Source organism: Anomaloglossus baeobatrachus, chromosome 1 (assembly GCF_048569485.1).
Source record: "Anomaloglossus baeobatrachus isolate aAnoBae1 chromosome 1, aAnoBae1.hap1, whole genome shotgun sequence".
Classification (NCBI taxonomy): Eukaryota; Metazoa; Chordata; class Amphibia; order Anura; family Aromobatidae; genus Anomaloglossus; species Anomaloglossus baeobatrachus.
This window is the reverse complement of record NC_134353.1, coordinates 89,463,028-89,488,982: the sequence shown is the minus strand read 5'-3', so window position 1 is coordinate 89,488,982 and position 25,955 is coordinate 89,463,028. Positions and strand designations below refer to the sequence as shown.

At 52.6% G+C, this 25,955-nt stretch overlaps 1 protein-coding gene across 1 annotated transcript in view; it reads right to left on the bottom strand.

Moving 5' to 3' along the window:
* Positions 1–25,955, bottom strand: part of NCAPG (non-SMC condensin I complex subunit G) — a 246,325-nt gene that overhangs the window by 183,164 nt on the left and 37,206 nt on the right. The window contains exons 8-9 of the mRNA XM_075333625.1: positions 19,779–19,919; positions 5,455–5,578 (exon numbers count right to left, since the gene is read on the bottom strand). Of these exons, the coding sequence (XP_075189740.1) occupies positions 5,455–5,578; positions 19,779–19,919 (265 nt within the window). The remainder of the gene's footprint in view (positions 1–5,454; positions 5,579–19,778; positions 19,920–25,955) is intronic.

The following is a 25,955-nucleotide window of genomic DNA, read 5'->3' as shown; positions in this document are numbered from 1 at the left end:
CAAATCCTTTTCACATTGATGGACTGGACGAGGACACAAAGAAGGTAAGGAGATATCCTGATTGAGATGAAAGGGGGATACCACCTTAGGGAGAAACTCCGGAATCGGGCGCAGAACCACCTTGTCCTGGTGAAACACCAGGAAGGGAGATTTGCATGACAGCGCTGCTAGCTCAGACACTCTCCGAAGAGACGTGACCGCTACTAGAAAGGCCACTTTCTGTGAAAGGCGAGACAGGGAAACATCCCTCAAAGGCTCGAAAGGCGGCTTCTGGAGAGCAATTAGAACCCTGTTCAGATCCCAGGGCTCTAACGGCCGCTTGTAAGGAGGGACGATATGACAGACCCCTTGCAGGAACGTGCGTACCTGAGGAAGTCGTGCTAGTCGCTTCTGAAAAAATACAGATAGCGCAGAGACTTGTCCCTTAAGGGAGCCGAGCGACAGACCTTTTTCCAACCCGGATTGCAGGAAGGAAAGAAAGGTAGGCAAAGCAAATGGCCAGGGAGAAACTTCCTGAACAGAGCACCAAGTTAAGAATATCTTCCACGTCCTGTGGTAGATCTTGGCAGAGGATAGTTTCCTAGCCTGTCTCATGGTGGCAATGACCTCTTGAGATAGTCCTGAAGACGCTAGGATCCAGGACTCAATGGCCACACAGTCAGGCTAAGGGCCGCAGAATTCTGATGGAAAAACGGCCCTTGAGACAGTAAGTCTGGCCGATCTGGTATTGCCCACGGTTGTCCTACCGTGAGATGCCACAGATCTGGGTACCACGACCTCCTTGGCCAGTCTGGAGCGACCAGGATGGCGCGGCGGCAGTCGGACCTGATCTTGCGTATCACTCTGGGCAACAGTGCCAGAGGTGGGAACACATAAGGCAGTTGAAACTGCGACCAATCTTGAACTAAGGCGTCTGCCGCCAGAGCTCTGAGATCGTGAGCCCGTGCCATGAAGGCCGGGACCTTGTTGTTGTGCCGGGACGCCATTAGGTCGACGTCCGGCCTCCCCCAGCGGCGACAAATTTCCTGAAACACGTCCGGGTGAAGAGACCATTCCCCTGCGTCCATACCCTGGCGACTGAGGAAGTCCGCTTCCCAGTTTTCTACGCCCGGGATGTGGACTGCGGATATGGTGGATGCCGTGTCTTCCACCCACGTCAGAATCCGCCGGACTTCCTGGAAGGCTTGCCGACTGCGTGTCCCTCCTTGGTGGTTGATGTATGCCACCGCTGTGGAGTTGTCCGACTGAACTCGGATCTGCTTGCCTTCTAGCCACTGCTGGAAGGCTTGTAGGGCAAGATACACTGCTCTGATTTCCAGAACATTGATCTGAAGGGTGGACTCTTGCTGAGTCCACGTACCTTGAGCCCTGTGGTGGAGAAAAACTGCTCCCCACCCTGATAGACTCGCGTCTGTTGTGACCACCGCCCAGGATGGGGGTAGGAAAGACTTTCCTATTGACAATGAGGTGGGAAGAAGCCACCACTGAAGAGAATCCTTGGCCGCCTGAGAAAGGGAGACGTTCCTGTCCAGGGACTTCGACTTCCCGTCCCATTGGCGGAGAATGTCCCATTGTAATGGACGCAGATGAAACTGCGCGAAAGGGACTGCCTCCATTGCTGCTACCATCTTCCCCAGGAAGTGCATGAGGCGTCTCAAGGGATGCGACTGGCCCTGAAGGAGAGATTGCACCCCTGTCTGTAGTGAACGCTGTTTGTCCAGCGGAAGCATCACTATCGCTGATAAAGTATGAAACTCCATGCCAAGGTATGTTATCGATTGGGTTGGGGTCAGATTTGACTTTGAAAAGTTGATGATCTACCCGAAACTCTGGAGAGTCTCCAGCGCAACGTTCAGGCTGTGTTGGCATGCCTCTTGAGAGGGTGCCTTGACAAGTAGATCATCCAGGTAAGGGATCACAGAGTGACCCTGAGAGTGCAGGACTGCTACTACTGCTGCCATGACCTTGGTGAAGACCCTTGGGGCTGTCGCCAGACCGAAAGGCAGGGCTACGAACTGAAGGTGTTCGTCTCCTATAACGAAGCGTAGAAAACGCTGGTGTTCTGGAGCAATCGGCACGTGGAGATAAGCATCTTTGATGTCTATTGATGCTAGGAAATCTCCTTGAGACATTGAGGCGATGACGGAGCGGAGGGATTCCATCCGGAACCGCCTGGTTTTCACATGCTTGTTGAGCAGTTTTAGGTCCAGAACAGGACAGAAAGACCCGTCCTTTTTTGGCACCACAAACAAGTTGGAGTAAAAACCGTGACCTTGCTCCTGAAGAGGAACAGGGATTACCACTCCTTCTGCCTTTAAAGAGCACACCGCCTGCAGAAGAGCATTGGCTCGGCCGGGAGGCGGAGAAGTTCTGAGGAATCGAGTTGGAGGACGAGAACTGAACTCTATCCTGTACCCGTGAGACAGAATGTCTCTCACCCAACGGTCCTTGACATGTGGCAGCCAAATGTCGCCAAAGCGGGAGAGCCTGCCACCGACCGAGGATGCGGAGAGAGGAGGCCGAAAGTCATGAGGAAGCCGCTTTGGTAGCGGTTCCTCCGGCTGCTTTCTTTGGGCGTGACTGGGCCCGCCAAGAATCTGAGCTCCTCTGCTCCTTTTGAGTCCTTTTGGACGAGGAGAATTGGGACCTGCCCGAGCCTCGAAAGGACCGAAATCTCGACTGTCCCTTCCTCTGTTGGGGTTTATTTGGTCTGGGCTGAGGTAAGGATGAATCCTTACCCTTGGACTGTTTAATGATTTCATCCAATCTCTCACCAAACAGTCTGTCACCAGAAAAAGGCAAACTGGTTAAGCACTTCTTGGAAGCAGAATCTGCCTTCCATTCCCTTAACCACAATGCTCTGCGTAAAACCACGAAGTTGGCGGACGCCACTGCCGTACGGCTTGTAGAGTCCAGGACAGCATTAATAGCGTAAGACGCAAATGCAGACATTTGAGAGGTTAAGGACGCTACTTGCGGAACAGATGTACGTGTGACAGTGTCAATCTGCGCCAAACCAGCTGAAATAGCTTGGAGTGCCCATACGGCTGCGAATGCTGGAGCAAACGACGCGCCGATAGCTTCATAGATGGATTTCAACCAGAGCTCCATCTGTCTGTCAGTGGCATCTTTAAGTGAAGCCCCATCTTCCACTCTGCAACTATGGATCTAGCCGCAAGCCTGGAGATTGGGGGATCCACCTTTGGACACTGGGTCCAGCCTTTGACCACGTCAGGGGGAAAGGGATAACGTGTATCCTTAAGACGTTTGGAGAAACGCTTATCTGGATAAGCGTGGTGTTTCTGGACTGACTCTCTAAAGTCAGAGTGATCCAGAAAAGTACTCAATTTACGCTTAGGATACCTGAAATGGAATTTCTCCTGCTGTGAAGCTGACTCCTCCACTGGAGGAGCTGTGGGAGAAATATCCAACATTTTATTGATGGACGCTATGAGATCATTCACCATTGCGTCCCCATCAGGTGTATCCAGATTGAGAGCGGTCTCAGGATCAGAATCCTGATCAGCAACCTCTGTCTCATCAAACAGAGAGCCTTCCTGCTGGGACCCTGACCAGTGTGATGAAGTCGAGGGTCGCTCATAGCGAGCTCGCTTAGGCTGTCTGGGACTGTCGTCCGTGTCAGAGCCATCACCCCGGGATGCATGGGACCCCCCCGGAGCACGGATGTGTTCCAAAAGAGGGGAACCAGGGAGCCTTGAATCAACAGTGCCCATGGTCTGAGTTACCGGTCTGGACTGCAAAGTCTCAAGGATTTTAGACATAGTCACCGACAGTTTATCAGCAAAAACTGCAAACTCCGTCCCTGTCACCTGGACAGTGTTCACAGGTGGTTCTCCTTGGGCCACCTCTAGCAGAGGCCCCGACTGAGCAAGTGCTACAGGGGCCGAACATTGCACACAATGGGGGTCAGTGGCACCTGCCGGTAGAACAGCCTTACATGCGGTACAAGTAGCATAGAAAGCCTGTGTCTTGGCCCCTTTGCTTTTTGCGGACGACATGCTGTTGTCTAGCAATCTAGGAGGGTATATAGCCAAGAATAGCGACCGTACAATGCAATGTATAGCATACAAGCATAAAGTACAAATGAACACTGCGGCACTAGTGGGGTGAGCCCTCGAGGGCTGCTTACCGCCCGCTGAAGAGCGGGTGTGTGACCGCCAAAATCCTGTGCCTGGGTCTCCCAGAGCTCGTGTCCCTTCTCCACTCAGACTGCAAACAGGAATGGCTGCCGGCGTCCTGTGAAGAGGGGCGGGCCGTGGGCGTGCCCCAGACAAAGTGCGGGAAACTAGCGTCCCACTGTGCCTAGTGAGGGGGGTTGGAGTATGCTAAGCAGACTCCAGCCCTCAGCGCTGACGTTCTGACCAGCGTCCCGCCCTTCCCCTGACTGGCAGGCCTGGGGGCGGCAACGAAACGGAACTAGGCCGCAAAAGCCGGGGACTCGATTTATAAGCGCGGCCGTCGTATAAGCACGGCCAGCGCGGAAGTTCCCCAGCGAACCACACGTCCCAGCCGCGCCGCAGTGTAAAAAACCGCCAGCCGCGGCCGGCGCGGCAGTTCCTAATACAGAAACTCACTCAGCAAAGCTGCAGTGAGTAAAGCACCAGCGCGCCGCGCTGCTGTCCCCGGCGCACTAACACACCCAGCAATGCTGGTGTGTGTGCGCGATCTGTACGGGGACCCAGAGTACCTTAATGTAGCAGGGCCCTGTCCCTGACGATACTCAGCTCCATGTCCAGCAGATTCCCAGGGGCTGTGGACTGAGCACGGTCTCCTGTGCTTGGAGACCGATAGGATCCCACTTCACCCAGAGCCCTAAGGGGATGGGGAAGGAAAGCAGCATGTCGGCTCCAGCCTCCGTACCCGCAATGGGTACCTCAACCTTAACAAACACCGCCAACAAAAGTGGGGTGAGAAGGGAGCATGCTGGGGGCCCTAGTATGGGCCCTCTTTTCTTCCATCCGACAAAGTCAGCAGCTGCTGCTGACTAAACAGTGGAGCTATGCGTGCATGTGTGCCTACTTCGCACAAAGCATGAAAACTGAGGAGCCCGTGATCCCACGGGGGGTGTATAGGCAGTAGGGGAGGGGCCTTACACTTTTAAGTGTAATACTTTGTGTGGCCTCCGGAGGCAGTAGCTATACACCCAATTGTCTGGGTCTCCCAATAGAGCGACAAAGAAATTATAGTCAACAGGGTCCAGTGGCAGAGCGTACATACAACTTTCAAGGGCCGAAAGACAGCCAAACTGACATGGTTTAGCTTTTTTGGGTCATTACGGATGTGGTGATAGAACATTATGTGAATTTTATTTCAGAAAGGCCGTATTATGGTTAAAGAATGTAAAATATTCTTGGTGGTGAAAAAGTGAACAAATACAAGGTAAAAATGTACAAAACAGACAGTCCAGGCTACAGTAAGCCGCGGGTTACGTACGGTTAGGATTCTGCGGTCGTCATCTTTGAGAATATCCAGCAAGACTGCCACAAGAGGAGATATAAAGGACGTCGGTACATTGGGCATAATTAGTATCTCCTGCAGGACAGTGAGAAGACGCTTCCTACAGAGAATAAATAGATTACGTTGACATTTGTCAAGAAAGGTGGGAAAGGCTCTTTAAAAAAAAAAATAATACACAACATGGTGTCTGCTCAGAGAGAATGGGCATTATTACTGCTCATTGTTAATCATGTTCTTTTGTCAGAAATCTCCCGATTGACTAATCTAAACTTAATTGACATTCAAGGTCTTGGGACTGTTCCGAAAAGGCATTGATCCCCTTTCTGAAAACTGTTGCCATTAGGCCAATTGAAAGGAAGACCTGAGCATTGCTTGCCCTCCCCAGGTCCAGCGCTGTGTCTCAGGCACTGCCCCGGCCTCTTTTTTTTTTTGGGCTCCAGTGATTTTGTTACTTCAACAGTGCTGCAGCCAATCACTATTCAGCCCATGCTGTCTTCATCAGGACACCCGCTGAGCTCAGTGATTGGCTGCATCGCTGTTCACATATACAGTCACCGCTGCAGCCTATACACACACACAATCACTAAGGAGCTGGAGACACGGCTGGACCGGGGAAGGCAAGGGAAGTTAGTTTTTTCCTTTACATTGAACTGAGCCGGCAGTGGTACTCCCGTGAAAAGGGCTTAGACTGGTGAGGGTTGATCACTGTGACCCCCACTGATTAATAGGACAGCGCAAATGTTATCCCGGTTAGGAATGGCAGTGCACATGCCGAACCATCGACCCATTAATTCCATACGGGACTGCTGGTAACCGCTGAGCACAGAATACCACAGCCCCGTGGGGAATAAATGAAAAGGTGGTCCGCCACGCGCACTGCTGATCCATTCCCACAGGGATCCAGTTCCGTTCTGCTTATCGGTCTGGGTCAGACCCCACTGACCGGTAAGATCTTGCCCATTTATCCTTTGGAAAGGTGATAAAAGGAGTTGTCCTTTGGAAAGAAATTGAACACAAGACTATTAAAATTATGTGTAAGGTATCCACTTGTTTTGCCCACTTCTTCCACCAATTCTTACATTGGGAACCATCAGTGACTGACAACTTTCTTCATATCGATGTGCACACAGACATTGCTGTCAGCCACCGGTCCAAAAATTACAGAACGAGCAGAGGATTAAATTACTAAATCCCAGGTTATACTGAATCCGCTCTATAACATGGGGTCTGCAGATTACACTGTATGTTGATGGTGACAGGTCCCATAACTTTTAGGAGGGGGTAAACTTGGAGCTTCTTCTATTAACTAGTCCGATTTTAGCTGTTATCAGTCCTCTACAAAATACAAGTGGAAGCCAGACTGCAAACTTTAGGAATCTCCTGTAGTTTCCCCATATACCCGCTTGGATGAATAGATAGCAGCATTTTCAGGAAACCTCTGACAAGTGAGAAGTAATGATCACTGAAACCTCCAGGGCTGATCTGTAAAGTATCGGGAGTGCTCAGTCACAATCACAATCACAGACCATCCACTGGAGACAGACGTCTTCTGATGTCAAAACATTTCTGCAATTGCGGCTACTAACTATTTTTGGGGCTACAGGACACACATTTTTAACAAGGATAACTCTTACTAAAAACTGTGGGCGTCTTGTAGCTTGGAGCCAGCTTCCTGTGATGGAGGAGAACGCAGACACGGCATCCTCCCCGATCAAAGAGCTGCCCTCTCTCCTCCTGCCGCACACTGAGCTATGTGATCCGTGAAGAGCAGGAGAGGAATCTAACGGGAGCTGAATGCACGGACGGTTCAGGACCTGTCACAAGAGTATTCTAGAACATGTGACTGATCACATCATCTAAAAAGGTCCTTCTGTTAACTGAGTAGAAGGTCCTTCAGCTTCTTACCTTCTGAAGCCTCCATTCAGGTTCCAATCAGGAACTACAAGTTGTGGAAATTTGGTGTGTGTGTGTGTGTGTGTGTGTGTGTGTGTGTAAGTAAATGTGCATGTAGCAGAGATGTATATATACGTGTAACTGCATGTAGAAAAAAGAGAATTTTGTTACTTACCGTAAATTCATTTTCTTATCGTTCCGTATTGGGAGACCCAGACCATGGGTGTTTAGCTTCTGCCTCCGGAGGACACACAAAGTACTACACTTAAAAGTGTAGCTCCTCCCTCTGAGCTTATACACCCCCTGGTAGCCAGTCCTAGCCAGTTTAGTGCAAAAGCTGAAGGAGAATAGCCACCCACAAGTAGAACCGAGTAAGAACCGGAACAACCGGAGACTCTGTCCACGACAACAGCCGGTGATAACACACGGAACAAGAAAATTGGCAACAGGGAGGGAGCTGGGTCTCCCAATACGGAACTATAAGGAAAAGAATTTACGGTAAGTAACAAAATTCTCTTTTTTCTTTATCGTTCCTTTGGGAGACCCAGACCATGGGACGTTCCAAAGCTGTCCCTGGGTGGGAATAAACAGAAAAAACTAAGAAGTAGGCGGAGCCTAACTTCACAAGTGGGCGACAGCCGCCTGAAGGATGCGTCTGCCCAAGCTCACATCTGCCGAAGCATGAGCATGCACTTGGTAGTGCTTCGAAAAGGTATGCAGGCTAGTCCAAGTGGCAGCCTGACAGACCTGCTGAGTCGTAGCCTGGTGCCTAAAAGCCCAAGAGGCACCGACAGCTCTGGTCGAGTGTGCTTTGATCCCCGGCGGGGGAGGCACCTGAGTACTCTGGTAGGCATCCGAAATGGTCGATCAAATCCAACGGGCCAAGGTCGGCTTAGAAGCAGAGAGACCCTTGCGCCGCCCTGTGGTTAGCACTAAAAGAGAGGTGCACCGCCTAAGCGCAGCGGTGCGAGACACAAAGATCCGGAGAGCACGCACCAGATCTAGAGTATGCAGCGCTTTCTCAAAGCGATGAACAGGGGCCGGACAGAAGGAAGGCAATGAAATATCCTGGTTAAGGTGGAAGGGAGAGACCACCTTAGGAAGAAAGTCCGGGGTCGGACGGAGAACTACCTTGTCTTGGTGAAAAACCAAAAAAGGTGACTCCGAGGAGAGCGCAGCCAAATCAGAGACTCTCCTGAGAAAAGTTATGGCAACTAGAAAGGCCACCTTTTGAGAAAAACGAGACAAAGAAACCTCCCTAAGGGGCTCGAAAGGGGGTTTCTGCAATACCGTGAGGACCAAGTTAAGGTCCCAGGGATCCAAGGGCCGCCGATAAGGCGGAATGATGTGAGACGCACCTTGCATGAAGGTGCGGACCTGAGCCAGCCGGGCGAGACGCCGCTAGAACAGCACTGACAGAGCTGAGACTTGTCCCTTGAGAGAGTTGAGGGACAGTCCTAGCTGCAGACCGGACTGTAAAAAAAGACAGAAGGGTCGGCAACGAGAATGGCCAAGGAGAATGGCCGGAAGAGCGACAGCAGGACAGAAAAATTTTCCAAGTCCTGTGATAGATCTTGACGGAGGAAGACTTACGGGCCCGAGTCATAGTGGAGATGACTTCAGGAAGAATACCAGAAGCCGTCAAAATCCAGGACTCAAGAGCCACGCCGTCAATTTGAGTGCCGCAGAATTCGGGCGGAAAAACGGACCTTGCGAGAGCAGGTCTGGACGGTCCGGAAGATGCCACGGCATCTCCACGGACAGTTGGAGCAGGTCCGGATACCAAGCTCGCCTGGGCCAGTCCGGTGCAATGAGGATGACTCAACGGCCCTCCATTCTGATCTTGCGCAGGACTCTGGGCAAGAGAGCTAGAGGGGGAAACACGTAGGACAGACGAAACTGGGACCAGTCTTGAACCAGAGCGTCCGCGGCGAAGGCCTGAGGATCGTGGGAGCGAGCCACGTAAACCGGAAACTTGTTGTTGTGACGGGATGCCATTAGGTCCACGTCCGGAGTGCCCCACTTGCGGCAGATTGACTGAAACACTGCCGGGTGCAGGGACCACTCGCCACCGTCCACGGATTGACGGCTGAGATAATCTGCCTCCCAGTTTTCTACGCCAGGGATGTGGACTGCGGATATGGTGGACTTGGAGTCCTCCGCCCATTGAAGAATGCGTTGGACCTCCAACATTGCCAGGCGGCTGCGTGTCCCGCCTTGGTGATTGATGTAGGCAACCGTTGTCGCGTTGTCTGACTGGACTCGAATGTGCCTGCCCGCCAACAGGTGGTGAAAAGCTAGGAGAGCTAGAAGCACAGCTCTGGTTTCCAGCACATTGATTGAAAGGGCTGACTCGGACGGAGTCCAAGTGCCCTGTGCTCTGTGGTGGAGATGTACCGCTCCCCAGCCGGATAGGCTGGCATCCGTGGTGAGAATCACCCAGGACGGAGCCAGGAAGGAGCGCCCTTGGGACAGGGAGAGGCCACCACTGAAGAGAGCTCCTGGTCCGTGGCGACAGAGCCACTAACCTCTGTAAGGAGGAAGGCCGCTTGTCCCACCAGCGGAGAATGTCCAGCTGCAGAGGACGCAGATGGAACTGGGCAAAGGGAACCGCCTCCATGGAGGCCACCATTTGACCCAGCACCTGCATCAGACGCCTGAGGGTATAACGGCGGGGCCTCAGGAGAGAGCGCACCGTCAACCGGAGTGACAGCTGTTTGTCTAAGGGCAACTTCACAAGTGCCGGCAAAGTCTCGAACTGCATCCCTAGGTATGTGAGACTCTGGGTCGGAGTCAGAGTGGATTTGGGAAGATTGACAATCCACCCGAATTGGGCTAGGGTGGCGAGAGTGAGCGAAACACTCCGCTGACAGTCTGCGCTGGATGTACCCTTGACCAGAAGGTCGTCCAGATAAGGAAGCACTGCTAACCCCTGGAGGTGCCGCCATGACCTTGGTGAATACCCGAGGGGCCGTGGCTAACCCGAAGGGGAGAGCCACGAATTGGAAATGATCCTCTCCTATCGCAAAACTTAACCAACGCTGATGTGACACTGCGATTGGCACATGTAGATAGGCATCTCTGATGTCGATGGACGCCAGGAACTACCCTTGGGTCATAGAGGCAATGACTGATCGCAGAGACTCCATGCGAAAATGCCGCACCCGGACATGCTTGTTGAGAAGCTTGAGATCCAGGATGGGCCGGAAGGTACCGTCCTTTTTTGGAACTAGGAAGAGATTTGAGTAAAAACCTCTGAACCGTTCCTGAGCGGGAACTGGGACAATCATTCCGTTTGCCTGCAAGGACGCCACAGCCTGCGAGAAGGCGGCGGCCTTGGAGCAGGGGGGAGTTGAGAGAAAAAAATCTGTTTGGAGGGCTGGAAGAGAATTCTATCCTGCAGCCGTGAGATATGATGTCTCTCACCCACTGATCGGAGACTTGCTTTAACCAAGCGTCGCCAAAGTGGGAGAGCCTGCCACCGACTAAGGACGTGGCTGGAGCGGGCAGAGAGTCATGAGGAAGCTGCCTTAGTGGCAGACCCTCCTGCGGTCTTCTGCGGACGCGCTTTTGGGCGCCAGTTGGATTTCTGATCCTTGGCTGAGTTAGCGGACGAGGCGGAAGGCTTAGAGGATGACCAGTTGGAGGAACGAAAGGAACGAAACCTTGATTGATTCCTACCCTGGGCGGGTTTCCTGGTCTTGGTTTGTGGCATGGAAGTACTCTTCCCGCCAATAGCTTCTTTAATGATTTCATCCAGCTGTTCACCAAACAGCCGTGAATCAGCAAAAGGGAGCCCAGCAAGAAACTTCTTGGAAGAAGCATCTGCCTTCCACTCTCGAAGCCACAAAATCCTGCGGATAACAAGAGAATTAGCTGAAGCAACCGCAGTGCGGTGAGCAGCCTCTAGCATGGCAGACATGGCATAAGATGAAAAGAAGGGAATTTTGTTTACTTACCGTAAATTCCTTTTCTTCTAGCTCCAATTGGGAGACCCAGACAATTGGGTGTATAGCTATTGCCTCTGGAGGCCACACAAAGTATTACACTTAAAAGTGTAAGGCCCCTCCCCTTCTGGCTATACACCCCCAGTGGGATCACTGGCTCACCAGTTTTAGTGCCAAAGCAAGAAGGAGGAAAGCCAATAACTGGTTTAAAGACCAATTCAATCCGAGGAAACATCGGAGAACTGAACCATACCACATGAACAACATGTGTACCCGAAAAAACAGAAAAACCCCGAGAAAACAGGGCGGGTGCTGGGTCTCCCAATTGGAGCTAGAAGAAAAGGAATTTACGGTAAGTAAACAAAATTCCCTTCTTCTTTGTCGCTCCATTGGGAGACCCAGACAATTGGGATGTCCAAAAGCAATCCCTGGGTGGGTAAAAGAATACCTCATGATAGGGCCGTCAAACGGCCCTCTCCTACAGGTGGCCAACCGCCGCCTGAATGACTTATCTACCTAGGCTGGCGTCTGCCGAAGCGTAGGTATGCATCTGATAATGCTTGGTAAAAGTAAGTAGACTCGACCAGGTGGGTGCCTGACACACCTGCTGAGCCGCAGCCTGGTGCCGTAATGCCCAGGATGCACCCACGGCTCTGGTAGAATGGGCCTTCGGCCTTGAGAGAACCCGAAGCCCAGTAGAACTGTAGGTTTCAAGAATTGGTTCCTCGATCCCCCGAGCAAGGGTGGATCTGGAAGCTTGCGACTGTTTACGCCGACCAGCGACAAGGACAAAGAGTGCATCCGGGTGGCGCAGGAGCGCCATGCGGGAAGTAGAACCTGAGTGCTCTCACCAGAACCAACAGATGCAAATCTTTCTGAAATTGATGGACTGGACGAGGACACAAAGAAGGTGAGGTGATATCCTGATTGATATGAAAATGGGATACCACCTTAGGGAGAAATTCCGGAACCGGACGCAGAACTACCCTGTCCTGGTGAAGGACCAGGAAGAGAGTTTGTATAAGAGCGTTGCTAGCTCGGAAACTCTCCTAAGAGACGAGAACGTTAGTAGAAGGCCACTTCCCGTGAAAAACGGGAAGGGAGACATCCTTCAAAGGCTCGAAAGGCGGCATCTGGAGAGCAATTAGAACCTTGTTCAGATCTCAGGGCTCAAACAGCCGCTTGTACGGAGTGCTGAGAAGACAAACTCCCCGTAGGAACGTGCGTACCTGAGGAAGTCGTCGTTTCTGAAAAAAATACAGATAGCGCTGAGACTTGTCCCTAAAGGGAACTGAGCGACAACCCATTTTCCTACCTAGATTGCAGGAAGGAAGGAAACATAGACGATGCAACCGGCCAGGGAGAAACACCCTGCGCCGAGCACCGAGATAAGAACATCTTCCACGTCCTGTGGTCAATCTTGGCGGACGTTGGTATGCTAGCCTGTCTCATGGTGGCAACCACGTCCAGAGGTAATCCTAACGACACTAGGTTCCAGGACTCAATGCCACACCATCCGGTTGAGAGCCGTAGAATTCAAATGGAAGAATGGCCCTTGAGACAGCCAGTCTGATTGGTCTGGTAGTGCCCCCGGTTAGCCTACCGTGAGGCACCACAGAACCGAGTACCACAACATCCTCGGCCAATTTGTAGCGACGAGGATGGCGCGGCCGCAGTCGGTCTTGATCTAGCGCAGTACTCTGGGCAACAATGCCAGAGATGGCACCTAAGGGAGCTGGAACTGCGACCAATGCTGAACTAAGGCGTTTGCCGCCAGAGCTCGATGATTGTGAAACCGTGCCATGAAGCTGGCACATTGTTGTTGTGCCGTGACGCCATTAGATCGACGTCCGGCCTCTGTCAGCGGCGCCAGATCTCCTGAAACCCGTCCGGGTGAGGAGACCATACTCTTTCGGCCACCCCTCAGCGACTTAGAAAGTCAGCTTCCTAGTTTCCACACTTGGGATGTGAATTGTGGATATGGTGGATGCCGTGTCATCCACCCACATCAAACCTGCCGGACTTCCTGGAAGGCTTGCCGGTTGCGCGTTCTTCCTTGGTGGTTGATGTATGCCACCGCTGTGGAGCTGTCCGACTGAAGTCGGATATGCTTGCTTTCCAGCCGCTGTTGGAAGGATTGTAGGGCAAGATACACTGCTCTGTGTTCAAGAACATTGATCTGAAGAGTGGACTCTTGCTGAGTCCACGTACCCTGAGCGCTGTAGTGGAGAAAAACTGCTCCCCACCCTGATAGACTCGCGTCTGTCGTAACTATCGCCCAGGACGGGGATAGGAAGGACCTTCTTTTTGACCAAGAGGTGAGAAGAAGCCACCACCGTAGAGATTCCTTGGCCGCCTGAGAAGAACGACGACTCTGTTGAGGGACGTCGACTCCTCGTCCCATTGGCGGAGAATGTCCCATTGTAGTGGACGCAGTAAAACTGCGCGAAAGGAACTGCCTCCATTGCTACCATCTTACGTAGGAAGTGCATGAGGCGTGTCAATGTGTGCGACTGGTTCTTAAAGAAGAGCTTGCAGCCCGTAGTGAATGCTGTTTGTCTAGCGGCAGCTTCACTATCGCTGAGAGAGTAAGAAACTCTATGCCTAGATATGTTATCGATAGGGTCGGGGTCGGATCTGACTTTAAAAAGTTGATGATCCACCCAAAACTCTAGAGAGTCTCCAGCGCAACGTTCGGGCAGTGTTGGCATGTTTCCTAAGAGAGTGCCTTGACAAGTAGATCGTCTAAATACGGGACCACAGAGTGACCCTGAGAGTGCAGGACTGTGACTACTGCTGCCCTGACCTTGGCGAAGACCAGTTGGACTGTCGCTAGCCGGAAGGTAGAGCTACGAACAGAGGGTGTTCGTCTCCTATAACGAAGCGTAGAAACGCTAGTGCTCTGGATCAATCGGCACGTGTGGATAAGCATCCTTGATGCCTAATGATGCTAGGAAATATCGTTGGGACCTTGAGGCGATGACATGGCGGAGGGATTCCATCCGGAACCGCCTGGTGTCCACGAGCTTGCTGAGCATTTTTAGATCCAGAACGGGACGGAACGGCCCGTTGTTATAGGTACCGCAAAGAATTTGGGGTAAAAACCGTGACCTTGTTCCTGAAGAGGAACGGGGGTCATCACTCTTTCTGCCTATAGAGTGCACCCTGTTTGCAGAAGAGCAGCGGCCCGGCCGGGAGGTGGAGAAATTCTGAAGAATCGAGTTGGAGGACGAGAAGTGAGCTCTATCCTGTACCCGTGAGACAGAATGTCTCACACTCAATGGTCATTGACCTATAGCAGCTAAATATCGCCAGGGCGGGAGAGCCTGCTACCGACCGAGGCCGCAAGTCATGAGGAAGCCGCCTTGGAAGCGGGTTTTCCGACTGTCGCTTTTTTGGGCGAGACTGAGCCCGCTAAGAATCTTAGCACCTCTGATCCTCTTGAGTCCACCTTGGACGAGGAAAAAAGGGACCTGCCCGAGCCTCGAAAAGGCCGAAAACCCCGACTGCCTCTTGCTCTGTTGGGGTTTGTTGTGTCCGGGCTGAGGAAAGGATGAATCCTTACCCCTGGACTATTTGATGGTTACATCCAACGCTCACCAAACAGTCGGTCAGCAGAAAAAGGCAACTGGTTAGGCAACCTTTTTTGGAAGCAGAATCTGCCTTCCATTCACTTAACGAGCAGACCAGGCTCTGCTTAAAAACACGGAGTAGCGGAGGCTACCGCCGCACGGTTCGCAGAGTCCAGGACAACCTGAATCGCGTAAGAAACAAATGCAGACATTTGAGAGGTTAAGGATGCCACCTGCGGCACAGATGTACGTGTAACCGTGTCAATCTGTGTAAGACAAGCTGAAATAGCTTGGAGTGCCCCAAGGGAGAGAATGCCGGAGCCAACGGTGCGCCGACAGCCTCATAGATGGCTTTCGACCAGAGATGAAACCGAGGCCGCTCATAGCGAGCCCACTTAGGCTGTCTGGGACTGACGTCCGTGCAGAGCCGTGACTCTGGGATGCGTGTGACATTCCCGGAGCTGTTAGTTATTCACACTGAGGGGGGCCATGGATCAATGATTCAACAGTGCCCATATTGTGAGAGACATGTCCGGACTGCTAGGCTTCTAGTATCATAGCCATAGTCTCAGAAAAACTGTCAGTAAATACTGCAGACACCGTCCTCATCCCCTGGCCATTAGTGCATACAATGGGAGTCTATGTACCTGCCGGCCGTATAGCCGTACATGCTGTACCAGCTGTATAGAAAAACATGTGGTTCTGCACCTTTGTTTTACACAGAGAATATGCTGATAACTCCTCCGCATAATCCAGGAGGGTATATACAACGTGCGACCAAACAGTGCAATGTATATAGTACAAGCATATCTATAAGTGCAATTCTGCACTAGTGGGGTTAGCACCACAGGTGCTGCTTAACGCCTGTTACAGCGATTGTGTGACTATCAGAATGCCAGGGTCTTCCACACTTGTCTCTGTATCGTACAGAAACTGACACTAATGGCTGCCGGTGTCCTTGTAGAGAAGGAAGCCGTGGGCGTGCCTGAGAAAGTGCGGGAATCCGGATTCACAGTGCACACAGTGAGAGGGGTGGAGTATGCAAAACATACTCCAGCTCTCAGCTCTGCTCTATGCAGCGTCACGCCCCTACCCTGACTGTCAGGGCTGTGGGCGGTAACGAAGGGAGACTAGGCCCAGAAGCCGGGGACTCGAGTTAACAGCGCGGCCGCCGTAAAAGCGCGGGCCGCGCTGAAGTCCCCGGCGCACCACAAGTGCCAGCCGCGCCGCAGTCCCAGCGGCCGGCGCGACCGCCCTAGAAGTGGCCAGCGTCCCGCCCCTCTCCTGACTGGCAGGTCTGGGGGCGGGAACGAACTAAAGCAGGCCGCAAAAGCCGGGGACTCGAGTTATCAGCGCGGCCGCCGTAAAAGCGCGGGCCGCGCTGAAGTCCCCGGCGCACTACAAGTGCCAGCCGCGCCGCTGTTCCAGCGGCCGGCGCGCCCGAGTCCTAGACGTGGGCAGCGTCCCGCCCCTCTCCTGACTGGCAGGTCTGGGGGCGGGAACGAACGGAAGCAGGCCGCAAAAGCCGGGGACTGTAGTTATCAGCGCGGCCGCCGTAAAAGCGCAGGCCGCGCTGAAGTCCCCGGCGCACTACAAGTGCCAGCCGTGCCGCAGTCCCAGCGGCCGGCGCGGCCGAGTCCCATAAGTGTGCCTGCTTCAGCTAAGCTGAATGAGGCTATGGCACAGGCGCCGCAGCGCTGATGTCCCCCGGCGCACTACAACACCCAGCATGCTGCGGTGTGAGCGCCAAATGCACGGGGACACAGAGTACCTTGAGGAAGCAGGGCCATGTCCCTGATGTACTCCGCTCCATCCAGCATCTTCTCCAGGGGCTGTAGATGGAGCACGGTCTCAGTGCCTGGAGACCGGTAAATCCCACTTCACCCAGAGCCCTGTAAAAAGGGATGGGGAAGGAATCAGCATGTGGGCTCCTGCCGCCGTACCCGCAATGGGTACCTCAACCTTACAAACACCTCCGACACAGTGGGGTGAGAAGGGAGCATGCTGGGGACACTATATGTGTCCTCTTTTCTTCCATCCGACATAGTCAGCAGCTGCTGCTGACTAAAAAGTGGAGCTATGCGTGGATGTGTTGCCTCCTTCGCACAAAGCACAAAACTGGTGAGCCAGTGATCCCACTGGGGGTGTATAGCCAGAAGGGGAGGGGCCTTACACTTTTAAGTGTAATACTTTGTGTGGCCTCCAGAGGCAATAGCTATACACCCAATTGTCTGGGTCTCCCAATGGAGCGACAAAGAAAACTGAAGCCTGAGCAGTTAAAGTAACCATCTCAGGCATAGATTCCTTGGTGAGGGAATGCATCTCCTCTAGAGAAGCAGAGATGGCTTTGAGAGCCCACACTGCTGCAAAAGTCGGGGAAAACGCGGCCCCCGCAGCTTCATACACAGATTTGGCCAGAAGGTCAATCTGACGGTCAGTGGAATCCTTAAGTGAGGTGCCGTCAGCCACCGACACAACGGTCCGGGCTGATAGCCTAGACACCGGAGGGTCTACCTTTGGGGAGTGAGACCACTCCTTGACCACCTCAGGCGGAAATGGAAACCGGTCATCAGAACCACGCTTTGGAAAGCGTTTGTCAGGGCAGGCCCTGGGTTTGGTCACAGCGGTCTGAAAACTGGAGTGGTTAAAGAACACACTCTTCACTCTCTTAGGCGAGGTAAACTGATGTCTTTCTGCTAAAGAGAGTTGCTCCTCTGACACTGGCAGATTGAGATCCAGCACAGAATTAATAGAAGCAATCAAATCACTAAAGATCTGAGTCACCCTCAGAGAAATCGATGGGATACATAGCCTCCGAGCCCCCAGTGAGGGCATCCTCCTCATCTTGAGAGTCAGCTCTTGAGACAGAGCCGTGGGATGGGGAGGGGGAGGAAACCCTGCGCCTTCTCTTAGAAGGACGGGGTCTGGGATCAGATGATGAATCCTCCGTGAGCTCTGATGGACGGAGGTCAGAGGATAGGAGTCCTCTGTCAAGAGTATTAGAGGCACCCTGTGAGGGGGGCTGATGCATATTCATCAAAGTCCTGGACAAAAGCCCCATGGACTCAGCAAATGACTGGGATATGGACCTAGAAAAGGACTCTACCCAGGCCGGGGGTTCAATCACAGGTGCAGCAGCAGCCTGAGAGACCACTGGGGGTGAGACTCCAGGCTGTGGCACCGCCAAGTTAGAGCAGACATCACAATGTGGATAGGTGCTCGGCTCAGGCAGCAGGAGCTTACATGCAGTGCATGCAGAATAAAGCTTTGGAGCCTTACTCCTTGTCTGAGACATGCTGCTGGAGTGGGGGCTTTGCAGAGAATGAACCCCAGGGAGAATATACAGAGGTCCACAACCGGAGACCGGCTGTGGCTTACCAGACCGCTGAGTGCGGTGTTGTGTGCCCTCCAGATCCCGAAGCCCGGTCCCCCAGTCGCAGCACCTCAGCAGAGATGCAGAATGCAGGATGTCCCAGAGCAGAGTGAACTCTGCCTGAGAAGAGGGCGTTCCTATAAAAGAGCAGGAACTGGAGGGCTATAGAGACCTGCAGGGAAGAAGGGACGCCCCAGCAGTGGGGAGTGTCCCTCCCCTGTGTAGAACGGCCGCCGGGAGGAGCCGAACCTGTCCCTCTGCATGAGTGACATGCGAGGGCAGGAAAATGAAACTAGGCCTCCGGCGAAGCCGGGGCCTAAATTTAAGCGGCGAGGCCGACAAGCAGGCACCATCGGCGCGGTTCTCAGGCAAAAGCTAGAGAACCCGCCGGAAAAGTTAAAACAATCACATACAGCATACTCTCCCCTTACAATAAAGAACCGGGACCCCCAACATAAACGTCTCAGGTACTTAGCTGCTGAGACGCAGGGCCATGTCCCTGGCGATGAGTGCTCCGGTCCAACAGAATCCCCAAGGGGCTGTGGATGGAGACCGGACTCCTGCCAGGCATGGAGACCGTGCTGGCTCACACTTCAAGCCAGAGCCCAGAAGGGATGGTGAAGGAGCACGGCATGTAAGGCTGCAGCCTTGTAAATCAACCTTAACAACACCGCCGACACAGTGGGGTGAGAAGGGACATGCCGGGAGTCCAGACATGGACCCGCTTTTCTTCAAACTCTTTCCAAAAGTCAAACAAATCAGATGAGAATGCATGTGTGGATGTATACCTCCTGACACAAAGCAATAAACTGGCTAGGACTGGCTACCAGGGGGTGTATAAGCTCAGAGGGAGGAGCTACACTTTTAAGTGTAGTACTTTGTGTGTCCTCCGGAGGCAGAAGCTAAACACCCATGGTCTGGGTCTCCCAAAGGAACGATAAAGAAAGTTGTGTAAGTGTAGCTGTGCATGTAGCACAGCTGTATATGTAAGTGTAACTGTGCATGTAGCAGAGCTGTATATGTAAGTGTAGCTGTGCATATAGCAGAGCTGTGTCTGTAAGTGTAACTGTGCATGTAGCAGAGCTCTGTGTGTAATACACACACACACTGCAGAGAAACAGCAACAATGGCTTACTTTGCTATTCTACCCCATGACATTAAAATTAGTGCTAATGGTCCCTCCACTTTACACCAACAAGAAAGTTTTTAAAAAAAAATGGGAAAAATATTTTTCCTATTTTCTGCTGTCTAAATCTAGGGTGCGTCTTATGCCAAGAGGCGTCCTAGAATATAAAAAATCTGGTATATAAAAGATGCCTTTTGGATAGAAAGCTTCATTGTTTGCCAGAAATTTTCATTCAGACATCACACAACTGGCAGAAAAGCGAATGAGAGATTTCTGTAGAATTAGCACATTTGTGTCAGAGTCAGAAGTAACAGGAGGACATAACGAACAGGCGGGGAGGTTTCTACAGCAAAGGTAAAGTGACAGCAGTCAGGAGAATTGTGACCTACCGGCCTCCCTCCTCGCTGGTATCCAGGCAGCCTATGATGTGGATCAGCTGCTGGCCTATGAAGGATTTAGTCATCAGGTCTTCTATTCTAGTCATATCGGCCTTCTCCTCCTCAATGAGAACAGGGAGTGAGCGGAGATAACTGCGGAGAAGAAGATGCCATGTGTTTGTTTTTTTTCTTTTTACATTTAAACACTAAAATGCCTGGTAAATGAAATGTACAATTTTATATTTTAAGAAAACTCATGAAAAGAAGGGAATTTTGTTTACTTACCGTAAATTCCTTTTCTTCGAGCTCCTATTGGGAGACCCAGACAATTGGGTGTATAGCTTCTGCCTCCGGAGGCCACACAAAGTATTACACTTTAAAAAGTGTAACCCCTCCCGTGCATCACGGGCTCCTCAGTTTTGGTGCAAAAGCAGGAAGGAGGAAACTTATAAATTGGTCTAAGGTAAATTCAATCCGAAGGATGTTCGGAGAACTGAAAACAATTCAACATGAACAACATGTGTACACAAAAGAACAACTAGCCCGAAGGGAACAGGGGCGGGTGCTGGGTCTCCCAATAGGAGCTAGAAGAAAAGGAATTTACGGTAAGTAAACAAAGAAGGGAATTTTGTTACTTACCGTAAATTCCTTTTCTTCTAGCTCTTATTGGGAGACCCAGACGATTGGGTGTATAGCTACTGCCTCCGGAGGCCACACAAAGCATTACACTAAAAAGTGTAAGGCCCCTCCCCTTCTGGCTATACACCCCCAGTGGGATCACTGGCTCACCAGTTTTAGTGCAAAAGCAAGAAGGAGGAAAGCCAATAACTTGGTTAAACAAATTCACTCCGAGTAACATCGGAGAACTGAAAAACCGTTCAACATGAACAACATGTGTACCCGAAAAAACCCCAAAAATCCCGAAGGACAACAGGGCGGGTGCTGGGTCTCCCAATAAGAGCTAGAAGAAAAGGAATTTACGGTAAGTAACAAAATTCCCTTCTTCTTCGGCGCTCTATTGGGAGACCCAGACGATTGGGACGTCCAAAAGCTGTCCCTGGGTGGGTAAAGAAATACCTCATGTTAGAGCTGCAAGACAGCCCTCCCCTACGGGGAGGCAACTGCCGCCTGCAGGACTCTTCTACCTAGGCTGGCGTCCGCCGAAGCATAGGTATGCACCTGATAATGTTTGGTGAAAGTGTGCAGACTCGACCAGGTAGCTGCCTGGCACACCTGTTGAGCCGTAGCCTGGTGTCGTAATGCCCAGGATGCACCCACGGCTCTGGTAGAATGGGCCTTCAGCCCTGATGGAACCGGAAGCCCAGCAGAACGGTAGGCTTCAAGAATTGGTTCTTTGATCCATCAAGCCAGGGTGGCCTTAGAAGCCTGCGACCCTTTGCGCTTACCAGCGACAAGGACAAAGAGTGCATCCGAACGGCGCAAGGGCGCCGTGCGGGAAATGTAGATTCTGAGTGCTCTCACCAGATCTAACAAATGTAAATCCTTCTCATACCGATGAACTGCATGAGGACAAAACGAAGGCAAAGAGATATCCTGATTAAGATGAAAAGAGGATACCACCTTCGGGAGAAACTCCTGAATGGGGCGCAGCACTACCTTGTCCTGGTGGAAGACCAGGAAAGGAGCCTTGGATGACAGCGCTGCTAGCTCAGACACTCTCCGAAGAGAGGTGATCGCTACCAGAAAAGCCACTTTCTGTGATAGTCTAGAAAGTGAAACCTCCCTCAGAGGCCCGAAGGGCGGCTTCTGGAGGGCAACTAGTACCCTGTTCAGATCCCATGGATCTAACGGCCGCTTGTACGGGGGTACAATATGACAAACCCCCTGCAGGAACGTGCGCACCTTAGGAAGTCGTGCTAGACGCTTTTGAAAAAAAAAAAAGACGGATAGCGCCGAGACTTGCCCTTTAAGGGAGCCGAGCGACAAACCTTTTTCTAACCCAGATTGCAGGAAAGAAAGAAGGGTAGGCAATGCAAAAGGCCAGGGAGACACTCCCTGAGCAGAGCACCAGGATAAGAATATCCTCCACGTTCTGTGGTAGATCTTAGCGGACGTGGGCTTCCTAGCCTGTCTCATGGTGGCAACGACCCCTTGGGATAATCCTGAAGACCCTAGGATCCAGGACTCAATGGCCACACAGTCAGGTTCAGGGCCGCAGAATTCCGATGGAAAAACGGCCCTTGGGACAGTAAGTCTGGTCGGTCTGGTAGTGCCGACGGTTGGCCGACCGTGAGATGCCACAGATCCGGATACCACGCCCTCCTTGGCCAGTCTGGGGCGACGAGTATGACGCGGCTGCAGTCGGATCTGATCTTGCGTAGCACTCTGGGCAAGAGTGCCAGAGGTGGAAACACATAAGGGAGCCGGAACTGCGACCAATCTTGCACTAAGGCGTCTGCCGCCAGAGTTCTGTGATCGCGAGACCGTGCTATGAAGGTTGGGACCTTGTTGTTGTGCCTGGACGCCATTAGGTCGACGTCCGGCCTTCCCCAGCGGCTACAGATTTCCTGAAACACGTCCGGGCGAAAGGACCATTCCCCTGCGTCCATGCCCTGGCGGCTGAGGAAGTCTGCTTCCCAGTTTTCTACGCCGGGGATGTGAACTGCGGATACGGTGGAGGCCGTGGCTTCCACCCACGTCAGAATCCGCCGGACTTCCTGGAAGGCTTGCCGACTGCGTGTCCCTCCTTGGTGATTGATGTATGCCACCGCTGTGGAGTTGTCCGACTGAATTCGGATCTGCTTTCCTTCCAGCCACTGCTGGAAGGCTAGTAGGGCAAGATACACTGCTCTGATTTCCAGAACATGGATCTGAAGGGTGGACTCCTGCTGAGTCCACGTACCCTGAGCCCTGTGGTGGAGAAAAAACTGCTCCCCACCCTGACAGACTCGCGTCTGTCGTGACTACCGCCCAAGACGGTGGTAGGAAGGATCTTCCCTGTGATAATGAGGTGGGAAGAAGCCACCATTGCAGAGAGTCCTTCTGTGAAAAGGAGACTTTCCTGTTCAGGGATGTTGACTTCCCGTCCCATTGGCGGAGAATGTCCCAATAAGAGGACGCAGATGAAACTGCGCAAACGGAACCGCCTCCATTGCCGCCACCATCTTCCCGAGGAAGTGCATGAGGCGTCTTAAGGAGTGCGAGTGACCTTGACGGAGAGTCTGCACCCCAGTCTGTAGTGACCGCTGCTTGTCCAGCGGAAGCTTCACTATCGCTGAGAGAGTATGAAACTCCATACCAAGATACGTTAGTGATTGGGTCGGTGACAGGTTTGACTTTGAGAAGTCGATGATCCACCCGAACGTCTGGAGAGTCTCCAGCGCAACAGTCAGGCTGAATTGGCATGCCTCTTGAGAGGGTGCCTTGACAAGTAGATCGTCCAAGTAAGGGATCACAGAGTGTCCCTGTGAGTGCAAGACTGCTACCACTGCCGCCATGACCTTGGTGAACACCCGTGGGGTTGTCGCCAGACCGAATGGCAGAGCTACGAACTGAAGATGGTCGTCTCCCATCACGAAACGTAGAAAACATTGGTGCTCTGTAGCAATCGGCACGTGGAGATAAGCATCTTTGATGTCTATTGATGCTAGGAAATATCCTTGAGACATTGAGGCAATGACGGAGCGGAGGGTTTCATCCGGAACCGCCTGGCCTCCACGTGCTTTGGGGGAGCTGAGGGAGAAACATCCAACATTCCATTGATGGACGCTATAGGATCATTCCTCATGGCGTCACCATCCGGTGTATCCGGATTGAGAGCGTTGTCAGGATCAAAGTCCTGATGAGCTACGTCTGCGTCATCATACAGAGAGCCTCCTGGGACCCCCCCCGGGGAACCGATTTTATTCCCAATGAGGGTGGCCAGGGAGCAATGATTTGCCCATGGCCTGTCCGGACTGCAAGTCTCTATCCCAATTCAACTCCATCCCTGTCCTTGGACAGGGTTGACAGGTGGTTCCTTTGGCCACGTCTAGTAGAGGCCCCGGCTGACCAAGTGCTCCAGGGGAGCATTGCACACAATGGGGTTCAGTGCCGTGGAACAGTATCACATGCAGTAAAAACAGCATCGAAAGCCTGTGTTGCTTATATGCTGCTGCCGACTAGCCATCTAGGACATAGAGCCAAGAATGGCGACCGTACAATGCAATGTATAGCATACAAGCATAAAGTACAATAAACACTGCAGCACATGCAATACAAGCAGCATAGAAAGCCTGTGCCTTGGCACCCCTGCTTTTCTGCTGCTGTAGACTAGCCATCTAGGGGAATATAGCCCAGAATATCGACCATACAGTGCAATGTATAGCATACAAGCATAAGTACAAACGAACACTGCAACCCCTGCAATACAAGCAGCATAGAAAAAACCTGTGCCTCAGCACCCCTGCTTTTCTGCTGCTGTAGTCTAGTCATTCTAGGCGAAAATAGCCCAGACTAGCGACCGTACAGTGCAGTGTATAGCATACAAGCATAAATACACATGAACACTTCAGTACATGCAATACAAGCAGCATAGAAAGCCTGTGCCTTAGCACCCCTGCTTTCCTGCTGCTGATGTGTCGCCATCTAAGAGGGCATATAGCCAAAAATAGCGACCTATGCAGTGTAAGCATAAAAATACAAATGGACAACTGCGGTATTTAGTGGGGTCAGCACTTCAGGTGCCGCTTACCGCCCGCCTATAAGCGGGTGTGTGGTCGCCCTAGTCCTGTGCCTGGTTGCCCAGAGTCCGATCTCTCAGCTCGGACTGCAGGAATGGCTGCCGGCGTCTTCTCCAGCTCGTGTGAGTAGGGGCGGGCCGTGGGCGTGCCCCCGAGTCAGAGCGGGAAACCGGAGTCCCACAGTGTCCAGTGAGAGGGCTGGAGCATGTAAATAAGGCTCCAGCCCTCGGCGCTGCTGATTGTACAGCGTCTCTCCCCTACCCTGATTGACAGGGTGGGGGCGGGAACGAAGCGGAGCTAGGCCGCAAAAGCCGGGGACTGGATTTATAAGCGCCGCCGCCGTAAAAGCGCGGTCGGCGCTAAGTCCCCGGCGCACTACAAGTCCCAGCCGCGCCGCCGCTCCCGGAGCGTCCGGCGCGGTAGTTCCCCATACATAAAGTCACTCAGCTAGGCTGCAGTGACTGTAACCCTTTACTGTCCCCGGCGCACTAGCACACCCAGCAAGTCTGGAGTGTGCTGTGCCTGTGTGTACGGGGACACAGAGTACCTGAAAGTTGCAGGGCCTTGTCCCTGAACGGCACTCCCGCTCCACATCCAGCAGGTTCTATGGGTCTGTGGATGGAGCCCGGCCTCAGGGCTTTGGGGCCGGTAAGATCCCACTTCCTCAGAGCCCCTCAGGGGGATGTGGAAGGAAAACAGCATGTGGGCTCCAGCCGCCGTACCAGCAATAGGTACCTCAACCTTACAAACCACAAGCGGGGTGAGAAAGGAGCATGCTGGGGGCCCTATATGGGCCCTCTTTTCTTCCATCCGATATAGTCAGCAGCTACTGCTGACTAAACAGTGGAGCTATGCGTGGATGTCTGACCTCCTTCGCACAAAGCAGAAAACTGGTGAGCCAGTGATCCCACTGGGGGTGTATAGCCAGAAGGGGAGGGGCCTTACACTTTTTAGTGTAATGCTTTGTGTGGCCTCCGGAGGCAGTAGCTATACACCCAATCGTCTGGGTCTCCCAATAGAGCGCCGAAGAAATTCCCTTCTTCTTTGTCGCTCCATTGGGAGACCCAGACAATTGGGACGTCCAAAAGCAGTCCCTGGGTGGGTAAAAGAATACCTCAATAAAAAGAGCCGCAACGGCCCCCTCTTACAGGTGGGCAACCGCCGCCTGAAGGACTCGCCTACCTAGACTGGCGTCTGCCGAAGCATAGGTATGCACCTGATAGTGTTTCGTGAAAGTGTGCAGACTAGACCAGGTAGCTGCCTGACACACCTGTTGAGCCGTAGCCCGATGCCGCAATGCCCAGGACGCACCCACGGCTCTGGTAGAATGGGCTTTCAGCCCCAAAGGAAGCGGAAGCCCAGAAGAACGGTAGGCTTCAAGAATCGGTTCCTTGATCCACCGAGCCAAGGTTGACTTGGAAGCCTGCGAACCCTTACGCTGGCCAGCGACAAGGACAAAGAGCGCATCTGAACGGCGCAGGGGCGCCGTGCGAGACACGTAGAGCCG